We start from the raw sequence: 25,609 nt of genomic DNA, 5'->3' as shown, positions 1-25,609 counted from the left end.
TCCCTTTCTTGAAAGGATTGATCATAACTTGCAACAACTATATGGGTCTGAAAAGCATTGCACATTTGTGAGAATTTCCCACATTTGGCCTTTGTAACTGGTGTATGCAGTTCAAGAAAGTGAGCGGAAAAAAATAACATTTTGCAAAATAAGCACAAGAGATATTACAAGAATAGGTTTTGCAGGAGGAAAAAAACACCAAAATGTTGTTACATTTTACAAAACTCTAGCTTCAATATGTTATCAGTTCAGACAGGGTTGTGGGGATGTCATAAATATGGCAGCCATCATGCAAAGAAAAATAAGATTTCCAAAGAGAAGTTTGGAGACTTCGACATACCGTGCATTTGTTTGGCTTCTCCCCCGAATGGACCCTCATGTGAATAAGAAGCTTGTAACGAGCATTAAATGACTTGTATCTCCGGGGACATTTAGCCCAGAAGCAGGTAAAGTCCTCTCCTTTCCTCTGGTCAATATGCACTTTTTCTATGTGCCTCACCAGTTCCTCCTGCTGATCATACATTGAACTGCAGTCTATCCAACGGCAACAGTGCTTACCATTGAAATCATCTAGTTCTCCATCCTCCTCCAGGAGAGGCCCTTGAACAGGAGGTGGGAGGGAAAGTTGGTGAGGATGGTTTATTGTGCTATGCTGGTGAAGGTGCTGATGGGCATGGTAAGGGGGAGGAGGTCCTTGTGGAGGAGGTGGAGAAGAGAGAGGAGGTGGTGGGGGTGGAGGTGGCATCTCGATCCTGCTGCATGAAAAATCTTCTACTTGTTCACTTTTTAACAAGGACATTGTTTGACTTTCTACCACAGACATCCCTTGCTGAACCACCATATTGTTCATGATTGCAGACTGTAGACTGCTTTGCTCCAGCTGTTGCATCCGCTGGTTTTCTGAACTTCTACTCTCACTGTAAGGGGGGTTAGCAATATTTCCATTAGCCAACAGAACACTCTTTTGAGTATTTGAAATAGTACAAGGCTGAGGAATACAGCTTCCTCTTATTCCTAAAAAGTGCCCATATACTTCAGGCTGTGGGGAAATGTTTGCTGGTGATGCCCGAGATCCATTGATGTAGGCAACCAATGATGTTGGAGATGTGCGGATGATCGTGTTGAAGTCAATTCCAATCCCATCGGAGAGAGGGGACAATGATAGGGCCCTTTTCTTGGAGCGGGCCGAATGAGATCTGGCGGATGAATGATGGGGACTGAGGTAAGGTGAGTTGTTGGCATTCTCCATCCCAAACAAATATGATGGTAATGACGTAGAGGCACTTGTGCTGGACATTGCTGTTCCAGGTGGTATTGTGAGCATATCCCCAAGCTCACTGCCATTTTGGGATCCAGGGTTAGAAGGCAAAGATGGCAGAGATGGAAGAATCCTGTAACCATGAGACCACTCCTGCTTCACACTTAGGGTGGATTGACTTTCAGATATGCTCAGGGTTGTGGAGGCCAATGAATCACGTGACATCAGGCACCTAAAACAAGAACAAAAGAACACAATAATAGTAAGTGTTTAATGAGTCTTGAAAAGTTTCACAATTACTTGCACAGTGTCCTTAATATTTTTTTCCAGTGCTCCCTTTCTAGATGTTCAAGGTTTTTTCACAATTATATAATTTGCAGTTAAGCATTTCTTTCCTAAAAGCTTATAAGAACATTATTTGGTTCGCACAGCAGATTTAAATTTGTACTCTTTAAGGTTGTCTCTTGCAGTAAATAAAAAACCTTGACACTGATGACGCAGAAAAAGAGGGTCCGACATATATTCATATATCATGTAACCAAAATCGTATAATGTAGTGTGATTTTAGTAAAGAAAATAATGTACGAGGGAAATTGTGCCCTCGGAGTAGTTCGCCGTCATTATAAACGAGCTTTATTAATCATGAAGAATTGAAAAATGTAGTAATCCGTCATAATTGCAAATGTGTGCCATGATTTCTTGTCGAAACTGTTTTATGCTTAGCTTAAATTTAGTAAAGGCTTTGGCCTAGTTGCCTGGCCTCAAATTCTAACTGCGTGGCTTTTCCTTGAACTAATGTAACATATATTCTTGCTTAAAGTTGTATTTTTCCAGTAGAGATGACTAATACACTTATCTCCAAGGTTTCGTACTAGGCCAGTTTCATCCCCTTTGAAGCAAGGTCAGTCTCTGCAGGTGCGGACAATGAGGGTACAGATATCAAAATAATTGGCAAGCCATGTTGCAACTTGTGTTCCAAGGCTCCAAGGACAATGTATGCATAAATGAGTACTAGTAGAAAGACATTATTCATTGGTCAATTTGAAGCCACCCTATGAATCCTCCAATGGAAGACCCTGCAGAATTTGGAATGTTTCTTACTTAAACCCACTGGACAAAGAGAAGTCAGCCATTTTCCTTGATGCCATCTTTGAAGCCAAATGCCAGATGCCATCTTAGACGACATCTTGATGCCCTTTTCTCTATCACAGAGAAAGAGACTTTGAGAATTCTCACCCTAGAGACTTTAACTTTAAATTGCCCCGTCTTCCTCATGCAGTAATTTTGCCCCATCCTCCTTGCTGCTGCAAGGAAACTTACCCTTAACTTTGCCCCTTTGAAATTCTGCCCCATGCTGATCGAACCGGTACCTGAAGGACGAAGACTTTCTTGAATGCTGATTGTAATTGGTAATTATGAAAGGATAATTGTATTATGCATTGTGTTTTTCCTTTTAGGTACCAACTGCTATTTTGATAGGGCCCAAGCTAGAAGTTTTCCAAATTTGTGTTGACTAAATTCGTTTTGCATGAAGCCCCACATGCCAATGCTAATTAGAGGTTAGTCGAGGTATGCAATTGATGCACCATGTTGAATTGAAATCTTGTCATGCTGACCGATGTATGAAATTAGTCAAATTCAGTTGCTTATATTAGTAATTTGTATTGCCATAACTGAATGTATCATTATTCAGATTTTGCGTAGATTGCGTTTCTTCCGCCGCTATGGACAGCTAGTAATGTTCGTATACATATATCATTTGGTTTTGAGACTTATATACATTGTGCTAGCTTTGTTAATTTAGGGAAATAAATTCACTAACTTTTAATAAACTGGTGTGGTTATTCATGACTGAAAGGTCATGGCGCGTCGAAATACCAACTGTTATTGATTCCTAATGTGTTATTTCGATCTATTAATTGAGTATTGGCTATCGCGTACAGCAGTTATTGATTATTGATCTAAGTGACCTGACTATTCAAGGATGAGGAGAGCCCAACTCGGCTAAAAGGTTCACCGACCTCCAACGTGTCCAGGTACAGGTAATTTATAAGGGCTGGATGCGTTATCAGTAGATGGAAGCAGAGATTGATGGTTTCGCCCTTTGGGACCCCATCCGAGCAATAGACGGAGTTAAGTTAGAATTTTCTTTGATGAAACAAGTTGGAGAGATGATGATGCCCTAAGTCCCCAATGACTTTCCCGGGATATCGGAGCTTGCGAATGGAGGACATGGAGGTGTGAGAATGTTTTCGGCGTTTCTATTGACGGTCTGAGTGAAGTTAGGGTTTTGCGCTTGCACACCTTATTTGCCGCGGATGAATTGAGAAGTTTGTGAGGATTTTAAGTCTTAGAGGAGTGTGACTCCAAAGTATGAGAGTAGGGAAGTCGTCAAACTTCACGTGTGTGTAGCGCTTTGTGCAGAAAAATTGTCCACGTGGCTGTTGATGTTGAAACGGGCCCTGCGAGGTCAAGAGACTCCGGAGTATGTTGAAAAGTGTATGAGACACTTGATTGATGTTGTAATCTGTTCGGTTTAGTAGGTTGATCGGGCGTGGTCAACAAGTCGGTATGAACATTGAGGCATGAAAGAAAATGTTCGACTTTGAGATTTGACGGATTCTAAAGCGCGCTAGAATAGTTCATTGATCAGTTGAGAGTAAAGTTTGCGGGTCAAATTTTACTTGCGAAAGTGGGAGACCAAGAAAGATGGAATAACTGCTGAGGCTAGTGAAAAATCCCTAAGGTTTCTGAAGCGATTGTGTTACCCTTCCTGTAGTAAACTGACAGATTTGTTTTCTTCTTTTGGTTAGTGCTCGCGATATATTGCAGAAATTAATTTTGAGTGAAGCCGAATGAAGGAGGACAAGCCGCGGGACTTTGTCAGCCGCAGTGTGTGAGTGTGAAGTCACTAGGAGCCGCGTTGGGATAGGTTGGTTGGTGAGAAGGGTCGCGCACGGATTGGACGCAGTCCGTGAAGCGCAATTGGTGGGGAAAGGCAAGCGAAGAGTATTCTGGGAATTAAAGTCACTTATTGATTACTTATTCTAGAAAAATAAAAGACTGAAAGATGAAATTTTTCAAAGCATTTAAGAGTGCCATGAGGGGAGATGTTTATATTAAGGCAAATGTAGGAGAAGAAACACCGCCTGAGGGTACACCAGCTTACATCGTGATTGAGGAAAAGGGTGTTGCACCATGTCTTTGGCTAAAGCAATGGTGCAAATTAACAGAGAAGCATGGAAGTGTAGCATTCCCTATCCATGGGTCGTTTAACCTAAAGGTTTTGGAGAATCTAAGATTTGCGCTATATGACATGAAAGTACCTCCCAGGCCAGCACAGTTTGAGGCACTAGCAATCTGGGAGTTAATAGCTAGAAACCAACAAGAAAAGAAATTTGAGACAAGAATAAGAAAAGTAGAAAAGACACTAGCGGATGCTAGATGGGATAGCACACAGAAGGTTTGGAGATCAGACGTACTACAGGGAATTAAATTGTTTCCAGCAATTACTGATGAAGCAGAGACGGAAGGAAGGAAAGCTACCTATAAAACAAATAGGAGTCAGTCCAGAGATAGAGAGAATAACAGAAACTCGAAAAGGTCAGACGAGTCAGACGATGAGGAGTTTATTATACAATTGCTGAATGATCGCCCGCCACCATATGTGGAAAGCAAAAAAGGCTCAAGCATTAGTACTGCCCCTCCAGAACCAACCCAGGGTAATGTGACACCGAATCTGAGAATATCGCAAAGGCAGAGCGGTCCCGATATGCCTTTTTCACCACAAATACCACAAGTTCAGAGAATATATCCTGATGTACCCAAATTGAAACCTGCCGATACTTATCAGCCGCAGGTTCAAAGGCACTGCTGTGATGAGCATAACTTGGGAACAACTTCTGGCTTAGAGGCTCAGGGGGCACAGAGTTACCAAAGACCGACATTGATTCAAGCCGAATCAACACAATTTTTGATGCCTCAAAAGCAGGTACAAGAAGTGCTGAGGCACACTCCAGTAACAGAGGGCTAGTTAGGTATGCCAGCAATGATGAACCATAATGTGGGGATTAACATGCCACAGAATTCAGGGAACAGACAGAATCCAGATGCAATATCTCTGCCTATCACCGTGGGTCCGCCAGTACCATTGTATATACGGGCAAGCTCAAACGTATGCGACCAAAGGGTAATGGCACAAAGTGAGACAGGGAGAAGATGCATAGAAAACACTCCAGAAACGACTCCGATAGCAACACTGCCAAATGGATCTGGGTCCTTGTCGGGATTTAGTCCAATTCCAATTTGTGCTCCGTCGACAGTGGTAAGGTCAAATCCACCACTATTAATACCGTTAACCTCAAAGACTGAAACATTACAGCAACCTTCAGTAGCAGTTGATGTAAGTGCTACACTGATGGACTGAACGCGCAACAGCTAACACAATGGTTCAACAGTCTGAACTCCCCACAGAGTACATCCAGCGGGAAGGGAGAGGAATACCTGAATAAAATAAGATTGGGCATGGAGGCAGATGAACTAGTGGAGGGAACAATGGGTCTGAACAGGTTAGAATCATACACAGAAGAAGAGCTGAGATACATGTGCCCTAGGATTACAAGAGGAGTGAGCAGCATACATAAGAAGTTACAAGAAATTGCAGACAGAAACGAGATTGATATAGGTAAGACTAAACATTTGAGCAGAAGTTACAGGCTAGACTTTGAGACAAAAGATTTTGAACACATGAGATCGGCAGGGATGAAAACGCACCTTAAGGAGAAACTGCAGAGCGCGCAGGTCTGGAGATGTCTAGATAAGTGGCAAAGCAGGTGGGTTAAGAAAAAGGACAAAAAGAAGGAAAGTACCCCAGATCGGAACGAAAAGGCACAACAGAATGATGATATGATAACCATGTTGCCAATGAGAGAGACAGCAGGGGGAAAACTTGTACATGTACCATGGCACAGGTGCGATATTCAATCCTTCACGGATGATTTCCCTAAGTTAAGAAAGAAACCGATCGAATGGTATCAACAGACAGATAGATTTGTGAAACTCGAAAAAATGTCTCTGGGAAGACCTGAATACCTTATTCGAAATTGTGGTTCCGGCAGATTTATGGGAAGACTGTAAGAGGGCTGTAGGTTGGCCGACGAGTGAACGAGAAAGAGATAGGGACACAGGTGCACCATCGCCTACGGTAATGAGTTTATACCATAAGGTGATCGAGCACTTGAAAACCAAGGTTGCGTCGAAAAATGTGGATTGGCAGAGGATTGACAGAACAGCACAAGAGGCTAAAGAGTTGATACATGCATACTATGAGAGATTGTTGAAAGCGTTTAAAAATTACAGTGGCACAGATACGATTGAAGCAAAGGACATGCTCCATTTCGTGTTCAGATTTGTGGAAGGGCTGAGACCCGAGGTCAGTCAGATGATTAAAATGCATTTGATTTGTTGGCAGTTAAAATCGATCGATGAATTGTTGAACTATGCAAAATACTGCAGTGATGAGAATGAGACAAAACAGAAAAGGTTGAAAGAAAAGGTGATGGTGATGCAGCTTAGAGCAGCTCAGACAGGTTTGCAAGGTTTGCAAGGTTTTCAACAACAGATGCCGCAGCAGCAACAGCAGGGAAATGCTATGTTTCAGCCGCAGATGAGAGGCAGAGGTCGAGGAGGTTTTGTGAATAATGGTCCTGACATAAATACTGTTATGATTCCAAATGGTATACAGGCAATGAAGAAGGTGATGCCATGTCACACGTGCGGAATCGTCGGCATTGGAAACGGGAGTGCCCAATGATGGTGCAGGAAGGTGTAGGTCAGCAAAACAATGATGTCAATGCATTTCAGAATATGAGAGGACCGAAATTGAGAGGTCCAAATCCAAATTTCCAGAATAATATGAATCAGATGCAGGATTTACAACCCATACAACCGCAACAGGTGCAAATGCCCTGTGCGCAAATGGCGCAGTTGCAGCCAATGCAACAGCAGTTTCCCATGGTACCTAATCAGCAAATGCAAATACCCTTAGCACCAATGAATCAGCAACAGGTAATGCTTCCTCAACACGTCACGGGTCAAGTGATGAACCAAAATGACACAGTACACCAATTCCCTTTACACAGTGAGAATGGAATAAACGATGTGTGGGAGAGTGAAAGTTCAGATGAGGAGGGAAATTGTATGCTTGCAGCATCTTTGGAAGTTGATCAAAAGGGTCCGTATGTGGAAGGAAGAGTTATGGGTCATCGCGTTTCATTCTTGGTTGACACGGGAGCTACACGCTCTACTGTTAGGAGCATCGATGTACCAAATTTGCCACTTTCAGGGAGAACAGTTCAAGTATTGGGAGTAGCAAATAGGTACCTGACGAACCCAATTATAGATCCAGTGCAAGTCAGGATCGGTAACTATCAAGGGTCACATAAATTTGTGGTGTGTGACTCAAGCCCGATATCACTGTTAGGGAGAGACCTATTGTGCAAATTGGGATGTTCGATTATGTGCTCAAATGATGGAATTAAAATTCAGACAAACAGTGATGGGGAAGAAGAGGACGGCGTAGGAGGGGACGAAGTGGAAACTGTTGATGAAGAGTATCCCCTGATTACTCTTTATCCAATGAACACTGAAGCAGATATTCCTGCTGAGTTGCAGGAAACAGTTGGAAAGGAAGTGTGGGATATGACAGGGAAAGAAGTAGGATTGGTTAAAGGAGTAGAACCAGTGAAAGTGACTGTAAGACCCAATGTAACTTTTCCCCAAGCCCCACAATACCATATGGCGCAAGACACCCTCATGAAAGTCGCCCAACTCATTGATGAGTTCGTAAAACAGGGAGTACTAAAAGAAGTGTTAAGCAGTCCATGTAATTCACCAATTATGGGACTGATAAAGCCGAGTGGAAAGGTCCGGATTGTTCAGGATTTGAGGAAGATAAATGAAATAATAGTCAAATGTTGTCCCGTAGTACCAAATCCAGCTGTGATAATGTTTCAAGTTCCATGTGATGCTGAGTGGTTCTCAGTCATCGACTTGTCACAAGCATTCTTTTCTGTGCCTCTTCATGAGGACAGCCAATTTCTCTTTTGTTTCAAATTCCTGGACAGGGTCTACAGTTGGTGTCGAATTCCGCAAGGGTTTTCGGAGTCACCATCAATTTTCAATCAGATTATAAAGAAAGATTTGGAATCGTTGGAATTACCGTTCGAATCAACCTTGGTGCAGTACATTGACGATTTGTTAATCGCATCCAAGACAGAAAGTGACTGTACAGCAGATACTATTGCCCTATTGAACCATTTGGGAAGGAACGGACACAAAGTGTCCCCTTTGAAATTACAATTCTGCCAGAAGAAAGTGAAATATTTGGGTCACCAAATAGAGAAAGGGTCACAAAGAATTATGAAAGAAAGAATAACAAGTGTACTTCAAATGAGTCCACCGAAGACGAGAAGAGAGGTGAGAAAATGTTTGGGAATGGTGAGCTATTGTCGTCAATGGATTCCCAATTTCTCAACTCTAGCAAAACCTTTACTGAAACTGACCCAGAAAGATGCGCAGGATGAAATAGAGCTGAAAGGAGATGAGATGGATGCTTTTATTGAATTAAAGGAATGCATGTGCAGGGCTCCAGCATTAGGTATGCCTGACTACACAAAGCCTTTCACATTGTTTTGTCATGAACGTGATGCATGTTCCTTGTCTGTCTTGACTCAAGCCCATGGTGGCGTAAACAGACCAGTAGCATATTTTTCAGCTACTTTGGATCCGGTCGCAGCAGCACTGCCAGGGTGCTTGCGTGCCGTAGCAGCAGTTGGTATCAGTCTAAATCAGAGTGAAGGAATAGTGACGGGACATCCTTTAACAGTCATGGTCCCTCACTCGGTCGAAATACTTTTGACACGTTTCCGAACACAGCACATGACTGGTGCTAGGCTTACAAGGTACGAGACAATAATTCTGGGATCACCTAATGTGCAGCTATAAAGGTGCACTACGTTGAATCCAGCAACCTTGTTTCCTAGTGAAAATGTTGAAATTGAGAATGCTGAAGACATCGAGCACGACTGTCTTCAGGTGACTGAATTTTGTACTAAAACCAAGACCTGATATCAAAGACACCCCATTGGAAGAAAATGATCAAGTCATTTTCGTTGATGGTTCATGTTTAAGAGATGCACTAGGAATATTGAAAGCAGGATATGCTGTATGTACAATAACAGGTGTTCTGGAAGCATCTTGGCTTCACGGAGTTTACTCTGCACAGGTAGCGGAACTGGTGGCGCTTACTAGAGCTTGCCAACTTTCCGCATTGATGAAAGTCACCATTTACACTGACAGCCAGTACGGATTTGGAATAGTGCATGACTTTGGACAATTGTGGTCACAGAGAGGCTTCATGACCTCTTCAGGATCACCAGTGAAAAATGGTGAAAGGATAAGGGAATTGTTACATGCCATCCAGTTACCGGGAAAAGTGGCAGTGGTAAAATGCAGTGCACATTCAAAATCACAGGATTACATCTCCTTGGGAAATGGATATGCAGATCAAGTCGCAAGGTTTTGCGCATTGAACTGTATATTGCTCAGAAATGAATGGAACTTGATAAATGAGCCAGAACTTGAAGCGAGTGAAGCTTTTGCTCTAAAGGTTGTAGATACAATGGATGAATTGAAGTCCTTACAGAACGATGTTAGTGAAGATGAGAAACTCTCATAGACCAAATTGCAATGCGTAAAGAAACTAGATGATTTGTGGGTTTCAAGTGAAGGGAAACTGGTTCTGCAAAACAGTCTGTTGATGCAATTGGCCAGATTCTACCATGGACAGGCTCATCTTGGAAGGGACGCCATGGTTAGACTATTTAAAACTGATTGGTTTAACCCCAAATTCCGTCAAGTTGCTGAAGCAGTTTGCCATCGTTGTGTCATTTGCCAACAAATGAACGCAGGGAAAGGAACAGTAGTAAATTTGAGCCACATTGGGAGGGCAGGAGGTCCATTCAGCAGGATGCAAATGGATTTTATTGAAATGCCCGTGCATGGAGGTTTGAAGTATGTGTTGGAGATTGTGTGTATTTTTAGTCACTGGATTGAAGCATACCCTACACGCAGAAATGACAGTCTCACAGTTGCAAAGCTACTCCTGAGAGAACTAATACCACGTTTTGGATTCCCGATCTCCTTAGAATCAGATAGGGGAAGTCACTTCAATAACGAAGTAATAAAATTGCTTTGTGCAGCGCTGAACATTGAGCAAAAGTTTCATTGTAGCTACCGTCCTGAAGCCTCAGGATTAGTGGAGCAAATGAATGGCACACTGAAATCGAGGATGGCGAAAATATGTGCTTCAACAAACTTAAAATGGCCTGATGCATTGCCCTTGGTGTTAATGTCAATGAGAAACACCCCTGATAGAAAGACTGGACTGTCCCCGCACGAGATTCTCATGGGCAGAGCCATGAGACTTCCAGCAGTTCCTGCAAATGCTCTGTTGAATATTACAGATGACATGGTGTTGGACTACTGCAAAGGTCTAGCTGATGTGGTGCGCTCTTTTTCTCACCAGGTGGAGGCAACCACCTTGCCACCGATCCAAGGTCCAGGACACGCCCTGAAAGCAGGTGACTGGGTCGTGATAAAGAAACACGTGAGGAAGTCGTGTCTGGAACCCCGTTGGAAAGGACCTTTCCAAGTGATTCTGACAACTACTACCGCTGTGAAGTGTGCGGGAGTTCCCAACTGGATTCACGCCAGTCACACGAAAAGGGTGACGTGCCCCACAGAAGAGGAAGTTGAAGCACTGAAATCGCCAGTGTCTGACAAGAGAGTAAAAGGCACTGGGACAGAACAAAGAGGACCCGGAGGCGAAGAGGTAGGAATAGAGGAAGGAGAAATATTCTCTGAAGAAGAAACAACCGATCCATTTGAAGAGATCCAAGGAGAAGCCTCAGAAAGTGACGAAGGTCCTGAAGGAGACAAAAGGCCTGAGACAGGTGAAGGAGCAGGAGAGCCTGATCAGAGGAGGGCTTTCCTAGAAACAGACGATACAGAAAAGGAAAAGGAAAACCTGATTGATCTCCTAGAGAGAGGAGACAAGACAGGACAGAGTGAAACTGTTCAAACCCTTCCAGAAGTGGTTGCAGGTCCATCAGGCGAAAGTAGTGCAAAACGAAGACAAAGCATATCGCCAGTGAAGTTAAGGATCAGGGAAACATTAAGCGAGAGTGAAGGACCAAAGTTGAAAGAGAAAAGAAAAGAAGTATCTGTTGAAACAGCAACACCAAGTGAAGAGAAAGACTCAGCCAAGGAAGAAAGCACCGGCGAAAGAGAATCAAAGGGAGATGCAAAATTGAAAAGAAAGAGAATACCGAGCAGAAGGTATTCGGGTCCGGAGTGGGCATACATAGCCACTAACGATTGGTCAGATGAATTCGTATCCCTCAGTCTCGAGAACGAAGAGGCAGAACTTCACTTTGGCACTTGAGGAGTAAAACTCCATGAACTTTACCGGATAAGACATTGATAACCTGATTGACTTTTAACCCGGCTAAGACATTGCTAAACTTGATTGACTTTGAAACAGATTTTGAGACAAAGCTGCTAAACCGATTTTGAGACAAAGCTGCTAAACCGATAAAAGACAAAGCTGCTAAAGAAAACTGTGTGAACATTGAACTCGTTCAGCTTTGTATATATCTGCAAATCCGATTTGATAAAGTGTCTTCAACTTTCTGATTCTATACAGATCATGACAGGCTACACTACACAGGGGCATAAAATGAAGTGTTGTAAATACATGTGTATAGGTCTAATAACTGCATGTGTACTAATCATTGTAGCAATAGTTCTTGGAATGCATGGGAAGGATGAGAAAGGGACGAATGATGCTTTTACTTTTAGACCTGCTACTACTACTGAACTAACAGCTTTAAAAAGACTCGAACAAGACGAAAGACATCTGCATGATAAAAAGGAACTTTCGTCTAATGTTTTCTATCGCTTGCTGAGTGAGTATGTTGAGACCATGGATGCAAAAGATTGTTATGTGTGCACACAAATACCTACCTCAGTAGTGGAAGGGGTGACATATCATAGTATGCCTCTTACGTACGGGATTACATGTAGTATAATAACGTCCAGATTTTATGGCCAGGAGTATATCCACTACTTTTATTCTAATTATGATGTTACATTTGCATATGTCCCCATAATCGAGTACCTGAGTAAAGTAGCCAGAGATTATTATGTAAAATTGATGAGGGGCTTCTTAGAGCCGTTGTCACCTTTCCACACAGCTCACGCACATAGAGAGAAACTTACATGCTTAATTTCACCGATGGAGATAACTTTTTTAGATAACACTGACGATAGGAGGAAAGAGATGAAGGAGGAATTAGAAAAGGAATTACACAAAAGGACATCTGTAGATAACTATACTTTTGCCACGATAAAGACACAAGGGAAAATAGCTTTAGATACATTACACGTAGGGAGATTCTGTATTCATAGACATAAATCATACTATGACACAGGTTTTGTGGGAACGAGTGAATGTAAACATACGTTTTTGTTTCAACCTAAATGGACGTTCATGCTGAATGGACAAGACCCGATTATTCCAGGGGTATATTATATTTGTGGACTTAACGCCTATTATCGTCTTCCTAAAGGATGGTATGGGAGATGTTATTTGTGAATAGTATTCCCAAAGGTTTATCAACTGGACGACTTAAAGAAATTCCCAAAGCTGTCTAAATCGCATCATGTTCAGAAGAGAGAGACAGCTTCTGGTGTGGTAGGAGATATATTTGGAGCAATGATTCCTTCAGTGGGAGTCATATTGAATTCAATCAAAATACGAAAGTTGTCTACTATTGTGGATAACATGCTGACAAAATTCTCAGGAGCTATAATCCTGATGGATGCTGAACTTGCTGCAGAAAGAGCTATGACTCTTCAAAATCGGCTTGCCTCAGACATTCTTTTAGCAAAGGATGGCGGCGTTTGCAAAATGCTTGGTACACGTCACTGTTGTACATATATACCAGACAGCAGTGGGCAAATTAGAAAGATGCTTACAAACTTAACTAACGAAAGTACAGATTTAAAGGAATTGAAAGAACCAGGAGTATGGGAGAAGGTTGGAAAAGGATTTGCTTCGGTGGGATATTGGCTCAGCAACGTTTGGAACGGATTGTTACTAAAAATAATAAAGGGAATATTAATAATATTCATTTGTTTATTAGGCCTTTGGGGAACATGGAAAGCTGTCAAAATATTGAAAGCAAGGAACAAAAGGAAAAGAGAAGAGAAAATAGAAAACAAAATAGTAGAAATATACAGAGAGAAATCAAAGGGAACCAAAAGAAAGAGGGAATTGACTGAAATGCCAAATTACTAAAACAGAATTTTAATGGAATAAAATTTGTGGGAAGATTTGATGTGATGACATAATTAGTCATCAGAGGAGGGATTGATGACGCAGAAAAAGAGGATCCGACATATATTCATATATCATGTAACCAAAATCGTATAATGTAGTGTGATTTTAGTAAAGAAAATAATGTACAAGGGAAATTGTGCCCTCAGAGTAGTTCGCCGTCATTATAAACGAGCTTTATTAATCATGAAGAATTGAAAAATTTAGTAATCCGTCATAATTGCAAATGTGTGCCATGATTTCTTGTCGAAACTGTTTTATGCTTAGCTTAAATTTAGTAAAGGCTTTGGCCTAGTTGCCTGGCCTCAAATTCTAACTGCGTGGCTTTTCCTTGAACTAATGTAACATATATGCTTGCTTAAAGTTGTATTTTTCCAGTAGAGATGACTAATACACTTATCTCCAAGGTTTCGTACTAGGCCAGTTTCATCCCCTTTGAAGCAAGGTCAGTCTCTGCAGGTGCGGACAATGAGGATACAGATATCAAAATAATTGGCAAGCCATGTTGCAACTTGTGTTCCAAGGCTCCAAGGACAATGTATGCATAAATGAGTACTAGTAGAAAGACATTATTCATTGGTCAATTTGAAGCCACCCTATGAATCCTCCAATGGAAGACCCTGCAGAATTTGGAATGTTTCTTACTTAAACCCACTGGACAAAGAGAAGTCAGCCATTTTCCTTGATGCCATCTTTGAAGCCAAATGCCAGACGCCATCTTAGACGACATCTTGATGCCCTTTTCTCTATCACAGAGAAAGAGACTTTGAGAATTCTCACCCTAGAGACTTTAACTTTAAATTGCCCCATCTTGCCCATGCAGTAATTATGCCCCATCCTCCTTGCTGCTGCAAGGAAACTTACCCTTAACTTTGCCCCTTTGAAATTCTGCCCCATGCTGATCGAACCGGTACCTGAAGGACGAAGACTTTCTTGAATGCTGATTGTAATTGGTAATTATGAAAGGATAATTGTATTATGCATTGTGTTTTTCCTTTTAGGTACCAACTGCTATTTTGATAGGGCCCAAGCTAGAGGTTTTCCAAATTTGTGTTGACTAAATTCGTTTTGCATGAAGCCCCACATGCCAATGCTAATTAGAGGTTAGTCGAGGTATGCAATTAATGCACCATGTTGAATTGAAATCTTGTCATGCTGACCGATGTATGAAATGAGTCAAATTCAGTTGCTTATATTAGTAGTTTGTATTGCCATAACTGAATGTATCATTATTCAGATTTTGCGTAGATTGCGTTTCTTCCGCCGCTATGGACAGCTAGTAATGTTCGTATACATATATCATTTGGTTTTGAGACTTATATACATTGTGCTAGCTTTGTTAATATAGGGAAATAAATTCACTAACTTTTAATAAACCGGTGTGGTTATTCATGACTGAAAGGTCATGGCGCGTCGAAATACCAACTGTTATTGATTCCTAATGTGTTATTTCGATCTATTAATTGAGTATTGGCTATCGCGTACAACAGTTATTGATTATTGATCTAAGTGACCCGACTATTCAAGGATGAGGAGAGCCCAACTCGGCTAAAAGGTTCACCGACCTCCAACGTGTCCAGGTACAGGTAATTTATAAGGGCTGGACGCGTTATCAACACCACATAATGTCTGATGGTTTAGAGTACATAAAGCCCACATAGAGATTATGTTGATCGAAAGATTTTCTGTTAGAAACATGTATAACGTTATTAATCTTGTTAACTATGTTACTGTTGGCATCACCTTACCATCACAACATAAAATTCCTATGCCTCAAAACTCTAGGGTACCACTTTTGTTTTTCTTTTATTTCGGAGCAGTGCTGCAAATCAATGTAATACAATGTTGGGTGGAAAGTCAAACCACTGACTAAAGATTGTCCCACAACACAACACAAACGCTTTTTAAGAGTTTAGAATTTGGCACTAAGAGTTTTCTTGAGAATCTCAACTAATACTAAATGCTAAGACACAAATTTTAACAAGTATATTTCTAGGGTCTGATTCAGAAAAGCATTTATGAGTACAGGAAGTAGCACTACACAAGTAATCTTTTAAATATTTTTACATGCCATGGGCCAGAAACATCCAACACCCTACTAGTAAAAGGGCAAAGAGGGCCCAATGCGAAATTTCTTTTTGTACTTTTCTATTTGTATTAACTGTAAGAATATAACCTGAATATTCCCAATTTATTCACATTTTTGATGTTAAGTGATGATTTTCAAAGTGATATAGAATACATAATAGAATTCAACACGGGGACTCGTGTGTACTCCTTCATGCCTTAGTGAATTGGCCCTTAAGCGTATTTCATTCTAAAGAGGGAGTGGCTGCATGGGAGAGAATCTTGTTAAAATGTTATCTTCCAACGTAAATGATATGCCAGGTCCAGAGGATACTCTGTTTACACCGGTGGTGACTAATGTTTTTATCGAACAAATGACATAAAATGTCCTAAATCATCTTATGACACTTTTGGCAAAAGGCCTATCTTTTGCTGAAAGATAAACACAACTTCATCGCACCTCCTCTTAAAGATATATTTGCCATTTAACTCCTACAGGGGGAACGTTTGTACACAAAAAAGAACAGCAGAATTCAGGATCTGAAATATGGGAAGGGAATCCATGCATTCTGGAGAATTGTTCTGACACCTCAGTACAAACAATACCCAGGGTTGCTCCAGTTAAGTGTGCAGTGTAATGTTTACACATGATACATACATTCGGAGCGCTGGCTTACTACCCTGATTGTGAGTGATACAAAGCTGGAAAGGGTCACCTGAAGCTGGAAGCAAGCTAAAGTCATTCCTGCAACATCTCTTTGGGACCGCAGATCGTGTCTTCCGTCCCAGAAAGACTAATTTACCCTTTCTGAGATTGATTAGCTAGACAACATTTAAACATTAATAGAGGTATTTGTTGTTTGCAGTGCCTAAAAACCGCAAAACTATGTGAATGACAATTATATGAATTTGACATTATTGCGATTAATGTCACATACTAGGCTGAGTCTCTGAGTTAAAGGCCAGCTATAATTTAGCTTGACTTCCCAAACCACATAAGGGGCACATGCCTTAACTTCACATTATGAAAGTAGTATTCTAACCATGTTTAGTTTGAAGACCTTTCCTGGTGACGCCCATTCTTTCTCTTCCTTTCTGAAATCATTGGCTGATGGAAGCTTTCTACAACCTCCCCGGAGGCATTTAAATTTGCCATGCTGTCAAAGAGGCTCGAGTATCTTGGTATCAGCTAAACTAGGGCACCTGACAGAGTTTTAAAAGGATCCCAAAGACTGGGTCAGATTGACGATTAAGGTTTCCTAATCTTGCCCTATGTATGTCAGACATTAGCCAAGGTCTTTTATTTTTAATAAAAATATATGTACTATCCATACCCTTTAGGGCTTTTAGTCAGCTTTCTTTATCAATTGGTCTATTGTAGTGTCATTCACATTTTGCTTCCTCCCACCACAGGACGCAACATCGGGCACACACTTCAGCCATTGGCTTAACTAACTGTAAGTGATGGCATACTGCTCTTTTAACCCCCATGAGTGCCAGGGACTACTGGATCTGTACATGTTTTACAGTACAAACATTTATGTATTTGACTTGTAGACAATGCTTATTTTACTTAGGCAATGGACTGGCAGCTTCCCTAACACACCTACTTGGCCACTCACTTGTCACGTGTCTTCACACAAAAATATTTTGCAAACAAAATGAGCATTGTAAATACCAATGCCAGACCTATTGGCTTTTCCACTGTTTGTTTACATGGACAAAGGCCACAAGGCCAGAAAAAGGATTTTTACTATTTCTAACTTCTGAGAAAAGCTGAGATGTGGTGTTGTCTATATTTCCCACACACACCTACCCCCACCCCTATCGTTATTAGAACTATGCATATGAGGTTATGAATGATGCCCACTAGCCAGCCTACGATATATTTTAGGAGACAGCCCATGTGTCAGGAGCAAGACCATATGCATCATAACATCACACTTACAAACATTCCAACTGGAGGGCCAAATACCCAACTGGGAAAGCAAGTGTCATGTTTGGGTGACACAAAGCATAAAACCATTTAATTATGTAACACTGCACACAAATTCTGTCTTTAAAAAAAGCCAACAACAGTGGTGTAACAAAGGATTCAGCAGCCCCAGCGGTGCTGGCCCCCCACCCCCCCCCCCCCCGAGCTGCAAGGCCCCCCTCAGCACAGTACGCTGTGCACGGGCGGCAGACCACTGATTGGGTCCATGGGGCAGGGGGCCCACTTCAGTTACTTTGAGGTACTTGGCAGGGGCCCCCCTTACGTTACGCCACTGGCTGACATAAATGTAAGCTTTAAATAGAGTTCAATAAGCGAGCGAGTTTCATGCAAACAGGTTATCCATGAGCAAGATTTCAAAAAATAGAAAGTGGAATGAATAAGCAGAAAATCAACTTGAATAAATAGCGATAATATACACAAAAAATAAATATGCACGAACACATGCGGAAATATTTTTTTTTTTAAACGGGAGGTCCGATTAAAATAAAAAATGCAATCTCAATATGCACCCCAAAAAGAGTTTAAAATTGAACAGGACGCATTCTTTAGCAAAGGTATATTTATCGTAAGCACTAATTCTGAGAAGGCAATGTCATGTCAACAAATGGAATTATTTTTTGTCACAATTCTCAGCAACATGTCAGTGGTCACAAAACCAAACTGCGCTCTGCCTGCTGTTGTCAAAGCACATGCCAATGAATCAGTCTCCTGCAGGCTTCATGACACATTTGTCTTGCAGGCAAGGCCCACGGTGTGCCAGAATCTGGAGCCGCATGGCTAAGAGTGACACTTATCTGATCACACTTAATGCTGCATCCAGCAGTCGGGAGGTATGAGCAGTACCTGGAGGCAGACACTTCAGTGCCACAGTCACGGACACTCTGTCTTCACAGGAGTCCTTTGCAATATGTTGGAACACGTTTATGCTACTTCAAAATTATACTTGTCAGAGAAGCCTGACATTTCTGCTATGTCGTTACTTTCTGTAGAGCAGATTTTTAGGATTACTAAAAACCCTTCAATATCTGGAGGAAATAAAGAGAAGAAACTACTAGATTAATTTCTTCATCTGACTAGTCACTAGCCATATGATGGGTGAAATTGAGCTAATGGGTCATCCTCTGTTTAAGCATTTCCTTCAACAACTGGATAGTTTTCAGTTACTACCAAACTGTAAATGTACCTCTAAATTTTTCAATGCAAACACCTTAAAACAACAGGTGGTCTTTGACAGGCTTATTAAAAATTCACCATCTAATACTGAAAATTAAGAAACCGCTCTATGATCACTTCCAGTGCTGTTTGCTTATGTCCCCCCCACATGAACCCATTGGGGTTGCGCTAAAAATCCTTACCTTAGTTTTCATTAGAATGATATACGGAATTGTAGATGGTTAGCTCTGAGTGAGCTTCTGCTTCTTGCTTTCATTGTCAGTGAAGTCACTCAGAAGCCCTTAGTGGAGACCACCTCACTTGTCAAAAACCACCAAACTACAAAGATATTTTGCATAGGAGTCTGATATATGGTTGTTATCTACAACATATGTCTTTTCTTTTAAAGTTAAAAAGGATAGCGAATTTGTGTAGTTGAAGTAAGATGTCTAATCTCATTGTAAATTGCGAGCTTTCAGTTGTTAAGTGTTTGCTGTATTGAGTTGAAATTTTCATATTGGTATTCTTTTACGTGCTGTTTTATTTTTTATTGTATCGATCTGATGTTTGTTCTTTGTTGCAGGTCCTATGGGTGAAAGATGCGCTTTCATTTTGTGGGTTGAGTAAATTTTTTTGTGTTATCGGAGGTCCGAGACTCCCTTTGGGTTTGGGAAGTAGGACATGCTTAAAGGTATTTCATTTACACTGTTGTGAGGTTGCACAACTGATAGAAATGTTTCAATTTACTCTGCAATGACATCACAGCAGGCATTATTTAATAAGAGGATGTATTGGACCTACACATGACCTACACTTGACAAGTTAGCTGCTCTCTGACAAAAGTCAGGTAAAAGGAAATGGGTGTTATCTGCCTGTGTGCCGTCTGTCATTTGTGTAATGCTGACCCTAGCTTTCATTCACACAATGTTAACAGTATTTGTGGGCGCAGCGGATCCACACGTTATTTGCTCTTGTGAGGCACTTAGACACAGTGTGGCAGGAAATCCGCCATATTTAGCAAGAAGGCAACTTGAAAGTGAAAGATGCAGTTGTCCCATTATGGAAAGTGAGGACCAATCTCTCTATTGACAGTTAGATTTCGATACATGTAGTAAGTATTAGCATTAGTTGTGCAAGTGCACATTGAAGGTTTTTTTTAATAGCTCAAATCCGCAAAGCTCTCCTACAGAAATGCTCTCTTATTCTCTGGACATTTCACATCATTAATCATTTATTCTAAGTCAAGCACCAAGTCCTTATTCCAAAAACACATGGTAAAATGTAAAATTGAACAATTTAAAATCGACTATAAATGAGAAAGAATTTGAGTTTCAAGGCTAAAAATTAAGTTGGTATTATTAGCTGGATTCATAGGAACAGCAAGTACAGCAAACAGAATTTAGTATGAACGCCTGATGGCTTTATCTGAAGTACTGGTATGTGCCAACCAAAAGAGAGCATACAATAGGAGCAAAAAAAACAAAGTGATGTGCTTGAGGTTAGCACATTGCGTCATCCTTTAGAAATAAACCCACATTTTGAAAAGCTTCAACACGCATTTTAAAATTTCTATTTGTGTTTATTTTATGTTTCAGAATTGGATACAATATTTCAGATTTTGCCTAATACATACTTTTACCCTATTTCTGTATATTCTTTTTAGATCCAAATTGTATACATTTTTGAGATACTGGTCCCCAACTGCCAGCAGTGATTTACTGGGGTCTACAGAAGTCAAAATGGTAAGAACTGCTGCTCCAGAGGACTCCTAAATATCTGTGACATCTTCAAGTCATTGTGAGGTGATATAAATCACTCTTTAAGTCATACTGGTGTAGGAATTTGCCTTGACCAAAAACCTCGTTTTTTTATTACAGTCCTCTATTGCTTTGGAGGCATCTGAGGAGTGGAGATTGTGACCCCTCGTTTTCACCACAAGATGAACCATTCTCTTTTCTTTGTTTTGTGAAAACATTCTGTCGCAATACAAAATGACATCACATCTTACCTGGCTGCATCACTGTCTCATAAGCAGAGCAGACAGGGAAGTATGTTTCATGTGCTTTAAATCAGATTGCCAATATCATGCAGTATATAGATATCACAATTAAAAAGGCAGACCTGGTATCTGATGGAGGTACATTTAGGTGTGACGCATGTACTGTCTTCTGCACGCCAGGACTGATTTGGTTGCTCCCTGTTGATGCTTGGTTTGCATTGGGAGAGATAGGTCCTAGTCGCTGCACCATCATAGGGCTGCTGGTAACAACAAGATTGTTACCACTGCTTCTTCCAAGGGACGTACACTGAGGCCCATATACAAGGCCACCTGGAACCAAAGAACACTTGTTATCTTTCTAGTCAACTCTCAATTTTGCAAGAGCATACAGGTAGCCAGCATTCACATCATTAACAACATTTAAGTTTTGGCTGTTATAATAGACCACTTAAACGTCAATAGTGTGCAAAGTGGGAGGTTACATGCAGAAATAATGTAGCTAAAAGATGCATTACAAAAATAATTCCTACCAAGAACTCTAATTTATTTGCATTTGCTGCCCTTGTGCTAAAATTTCACTCACAAAAAGTACCTATTGTAATCGGTTTGATTTTTTTTGTATTTTATCAATGTGATACAAAATGTACAATAAAATGGTTAACAAATGATTCAATTAAAAATTTCTGAGGGAGAAAGGGAAACAAATATTGAGGGCAAGGAAGAGGCAAGTAGGAAACAAGCATTGGCAAAGGGAATCAGTTTTGCCTATGAAAAAGTTATTGGCTTAGTCAATGTTTTTTAAATGTGGCACAGCAGTAGAGCTGCAGTGTAACATAGCTTAGAGTAAAAAAAGAAATACAACACGGCCAGCACTGACCGCGTCATAGCACTTTTTTAGGTGAAGCCATGTTGCAAAGCAGCTCAACTGCTGTGCAAAATGTAAAAAAACATTGACAAAGTCAATAGAGTTCGCATAGGCATAACCTATTGGCTTTGCAATGCTTTTTTGTTTTACTTCTAAACTCCAAGAACATGCAGTTCATTACTGACTGCACCTAGAGGTCGACCTCCTGAAACCATGTAAACAAATGAGTGGATGTGACATAATGGACACAACCACCGACTTTGGATCCTGGGAACCTGGCTTGAATCTCAACATCTCCTCAACATCCTCGAATTCTGGGCAAATCACGTAATATCTCAAAGCCTACCAAAAATAAATGCGTCCTTGTGTACTGTAACTGGTGCTCATGTAAACCACTCTATGTTCTTCCGGCCGAATTTACAGCTATGATGGAGGTAGGCAACTAGCGACAGGGTATTGAAGGGGCATGCAGAGACAGGAGTGAGGTGGTAGAATGGATGGGCAAGCAACAAACAGGGAAAGGGTATGCAGCGATGTGAGTGAAGTGGTGGAAGGGACAGGCTAGCAACGAACGAAATGCAGACCCTGTAGATGGCCTGCAAAACGATGCATTCTTATGGAGTTCTACCCTGGAAAGTAAAAAATAAATAAAGTACCTTTACAAGTGCACGGTCAGTGAAAGGACACTAGCCGCAGGAAGCAGTACTTGGTCGAAGCTCCACAGCAAAGATGAAGATGTGAAGCTGAGCAGGAAGTTGGAGGCAAGGGGAGACGCTGGTCAACAGGAAGAAAGGAAACAAGAATGAGATGGGAGCCAACTAATGGTAAGTAAAGGTAAGTTATGGGCGAGCTCTAAGCCCCTTTTAAGATTTCTTTTTTGTTACAAAAGATTTTGCAAGTATGGCACAATCACTGTGCACGTGAAACCTAAAAAGGAATGGGGGAAAAAAGCTGAGTATGGTTATGCAAAGTTGAATATGGCTGTTGCCCACATAGACCATTATGGAGTGTCCAGGCCCGACATGCTCTCCTGCTCCTTTATATCCAAGACCCCTCGGAAGGCCGTACACAATAATTCTCACTACAGGTCAATGGAGGTTTTCTGACCAGCTGCACATAAGCAGCAGCAACCACAATGTGTAAGCAAAGCCCCTGCTGATTCCGTTTCTGTGACATACTCTGCCTGACCACAGGTTCTTCTTCAAACATTCCCCCAATCCTGTCATAAGGAAGTCTCTACATGACAATATCTTTTTGATTTTTAGCTTGCCTTGGATTGCCAGCTAATGCCCTTACATTTTTTTTTCACAAAGATGTTTCAATGATGCTGTTCCTCCTCCTTATTTATAGGTGGAATATTTTGTTGTACTTGAATTTTTCTCAGCTGTTCTCTCCACAATGCATGTGACAATGCATGTGACTTAGAGCTCTCTGCGACTTTGAGCGCTCTTCCTGACAGTTGTCACATTCCTTTGCTCATTCTGCTCAAATACAAAGACAGAGGGTGCGGCTTACTGCAGGTATGTATCTGACACTGTGGTTTGCCTGATGAAAAAGCTCAAAGACTTTGCGAGTGATTTTGATCATGCACTGATGACCAGCTTTTAAGGACGCATCATACAAGTACCAGCTGTGAGGGATGCAGTAATGTATTATGTCCTTCTGCTATTTCAAAAAGTGAGAGCATCTGATCTGGGTTAAAGCATTCTAGATCATTTTATGGTGAGTCAAGCTAAGGAAACTGAGTTATTGCAAAAGGAGTTGAATAGTCTGAAATTAAATGCAAGCAGATCCCTTAGCTAGGCACTCCTGTCCATTCCTGTCCAGTTTCATAGGAAGTGAGGTGCTGTTGGTTGAAGATTTGCCAAAAGTGCTTAGATCCCCTACGACTGGTCAATGTGTATATAACGTAGCTGGCATTTCTACATATGCAAATGTAGGCAACATAATTAGTACTGCGAGCCATATTTGACCCAAAGTATCAGGATAAATACAGAAACGAGAGCAACCAAAAGGGAGCACCTAAATATTAACAGAATATTGGTGTCGTTCAAGCAATAATTGAAACTTCTCTTTTAATAATTATCCAATGTTTACTTCTATAGCACAGGAATAGCTCGTCCAGCTATGTAGCATGTTGAAGAAAGTGGATAAACTCAGAATCTAATGAATGGGGATGAAATATTGGAAAAGGTTTTTGCTGTTCAATATAGTCAACGTCATGAACGTGGTCCCTAGATGTTTGAGCAGGCTATGAGAATACCAGTCAATGCGTGTTAGTAACAAATTCCACGTTGTTCGGGAGGTATTAATGACATGCATAGCATTAGTAAGATGCATGATTAAATACATTCGCTGATTAAGCCCCAAGCCCCCAAGGGGCTCAACTAATATCAAGATAAAGAGAAGTCATAGAGAAAAAGATGCACACAAATCAGGCTACTAAAATGATCCAGATACTGCTTAATTCAAGACAGACCACATATTTAGAAGTAAAATCTATTCGTTTGGAAATAAAAAAAAGACCTTGAATGGCCTAAATTCTACAGCATTTAATTCCAGCGATTTGCTGGATGTCAGGGTGGCTGATTTGTAAGAGGCATGGATGTCAGCTGCGTCTAGCATTGAGTAGCCACAAACATGGCAGGTTTGAGGATGATCAAAATATCAAGTTGCTTTGTAAATTGAAAAGGCATGAGCAACTGAAATGGTTGATACTGTGCTGATGAAAGTTTTCCACTTTGAACACAGTAGACGTTTACCTCTTGCTTGGTTCCTACCTTGGATCAGACACTAAGGGCCATACTTACAAGTTACACTTTTCTTGTGGCCCCCTTGCGTCCCCTAATGCCACCATGGTATGCTGTATTTACAATATGGTGCACCATGGCGCATGTTAGGGGCAATGGCAGAATTTTTTGACGCTTCTGTAATCCTATACTGGATTAGCGTAAACAAAAACAAAAATATGCTAATCCAGTATAGTGCTAAGAGGCCCACTGAAATCAATGGGAGCCTCATTTCAACGCCTGCTTTAAGCAGGCATTAAACATTACGCTAGAAATGGCGCAATGGAATCTTGTAGATTTCATTCCACCATTTTTAGCGACTCTCTAATGAGGGAACCACTCCCCCTTGCATACACAATGCATATATTATGGCACTATGGTAGTGGCCCGTTAGTGTCACATTTGCAGCAAAAATGTTGCTGCAAATGTGGCACAAAGGGACGCAAGGGCCTTGTAAATTTGGCCCTAAATGTACACAATTATCAACAATTAAAATAAAATATGTCCTAAACCTTTAATTCACTGCCACGTTCAATACAGGCAGCCATGACATCTTGATCTTCCTAATGACTGAAGATCTAGTGTATGGCCAGATGGCTTAGATGATGTCCATCTTTCTTTCCATACAAATGCCAGCCTGTCCACTTTTTGCTAGTACCTTTCAGCATGTCTCAGAATTATGGTTTCTTATATTAGAAGGTTTTGACTCAGATGGCCCAGTCCTCATTCCCTCATTTCCTTCTCAGAATCTGCAAATGGATGAACCAAAATGTGCACAGGTGCAACACGAAAAGGCATTGCTTTGTGGATTAACAACTCCTTCTTACACCTATTTCCAAAAGCATAGCTAACCAGAGGAGGCATTCATCCGTCTCCAAATTTTGCAATCTCGGAAGAACCTGAGAAAACATCTTTCCTGACCTCATATACCAATAATCATAGAATCTTCAAACTATACATTCCTCTTGTTCGAATACATTTCACCAGTGCTGAACCTCTTCAACTGCCATGTTACTCAGATAG

The 25,609-nt window shown here is 41.0% G+C and overlaps 1 protein-coding gene across 1 annotated transcript in view; it reads right to left on the bottom strand.

Moving 5' to 3' along the window:
* GLIS3 (GLIS family zinc finger 3) overlaps positions 1-25,609 on the bottom strand; it is an 868,281-nt gene that overhangs the window by 555,065 nt on the left and 287,607 nt on the right. Inside the window, exons 3-4 of the mRNA XM_069228373.1 lie at positions 21,055-21,262; positions 341-1,490 (exon numbers count right to left, since the gene is read on the bottom strand). Coding sequence (XP_069084474.1) covers positions 341-1,490; positions 21,055-21,262 — 1,358 coding nt within the window. The remainder of the gene's footprint in view (positions 1-340; positions 1,491-21,054; positions 21,263-25,609) is intronic.

The sequence above is a fragment of the Pleurodeles waltl genome, chromosome 1_1 (genome assembly GCF_031143425.1).
Source record: "Pleurodeles waltl isolate 20211129_DDA chromosome 1_1, aPleWal1.hap1.20221129, whole genome shotgun sequence".
In the NCBI taxonomy this organism is placed as follows: domain Eukaryota; kingdom Metazoa; phylum Chordata; class Amphibia; order Caudata; family Salamandridae; genus Pleurodeles; species Pleurodeles waltl.
This window is presented reverse-complemented; position numbering and strand designations above follow the sequence as displayed.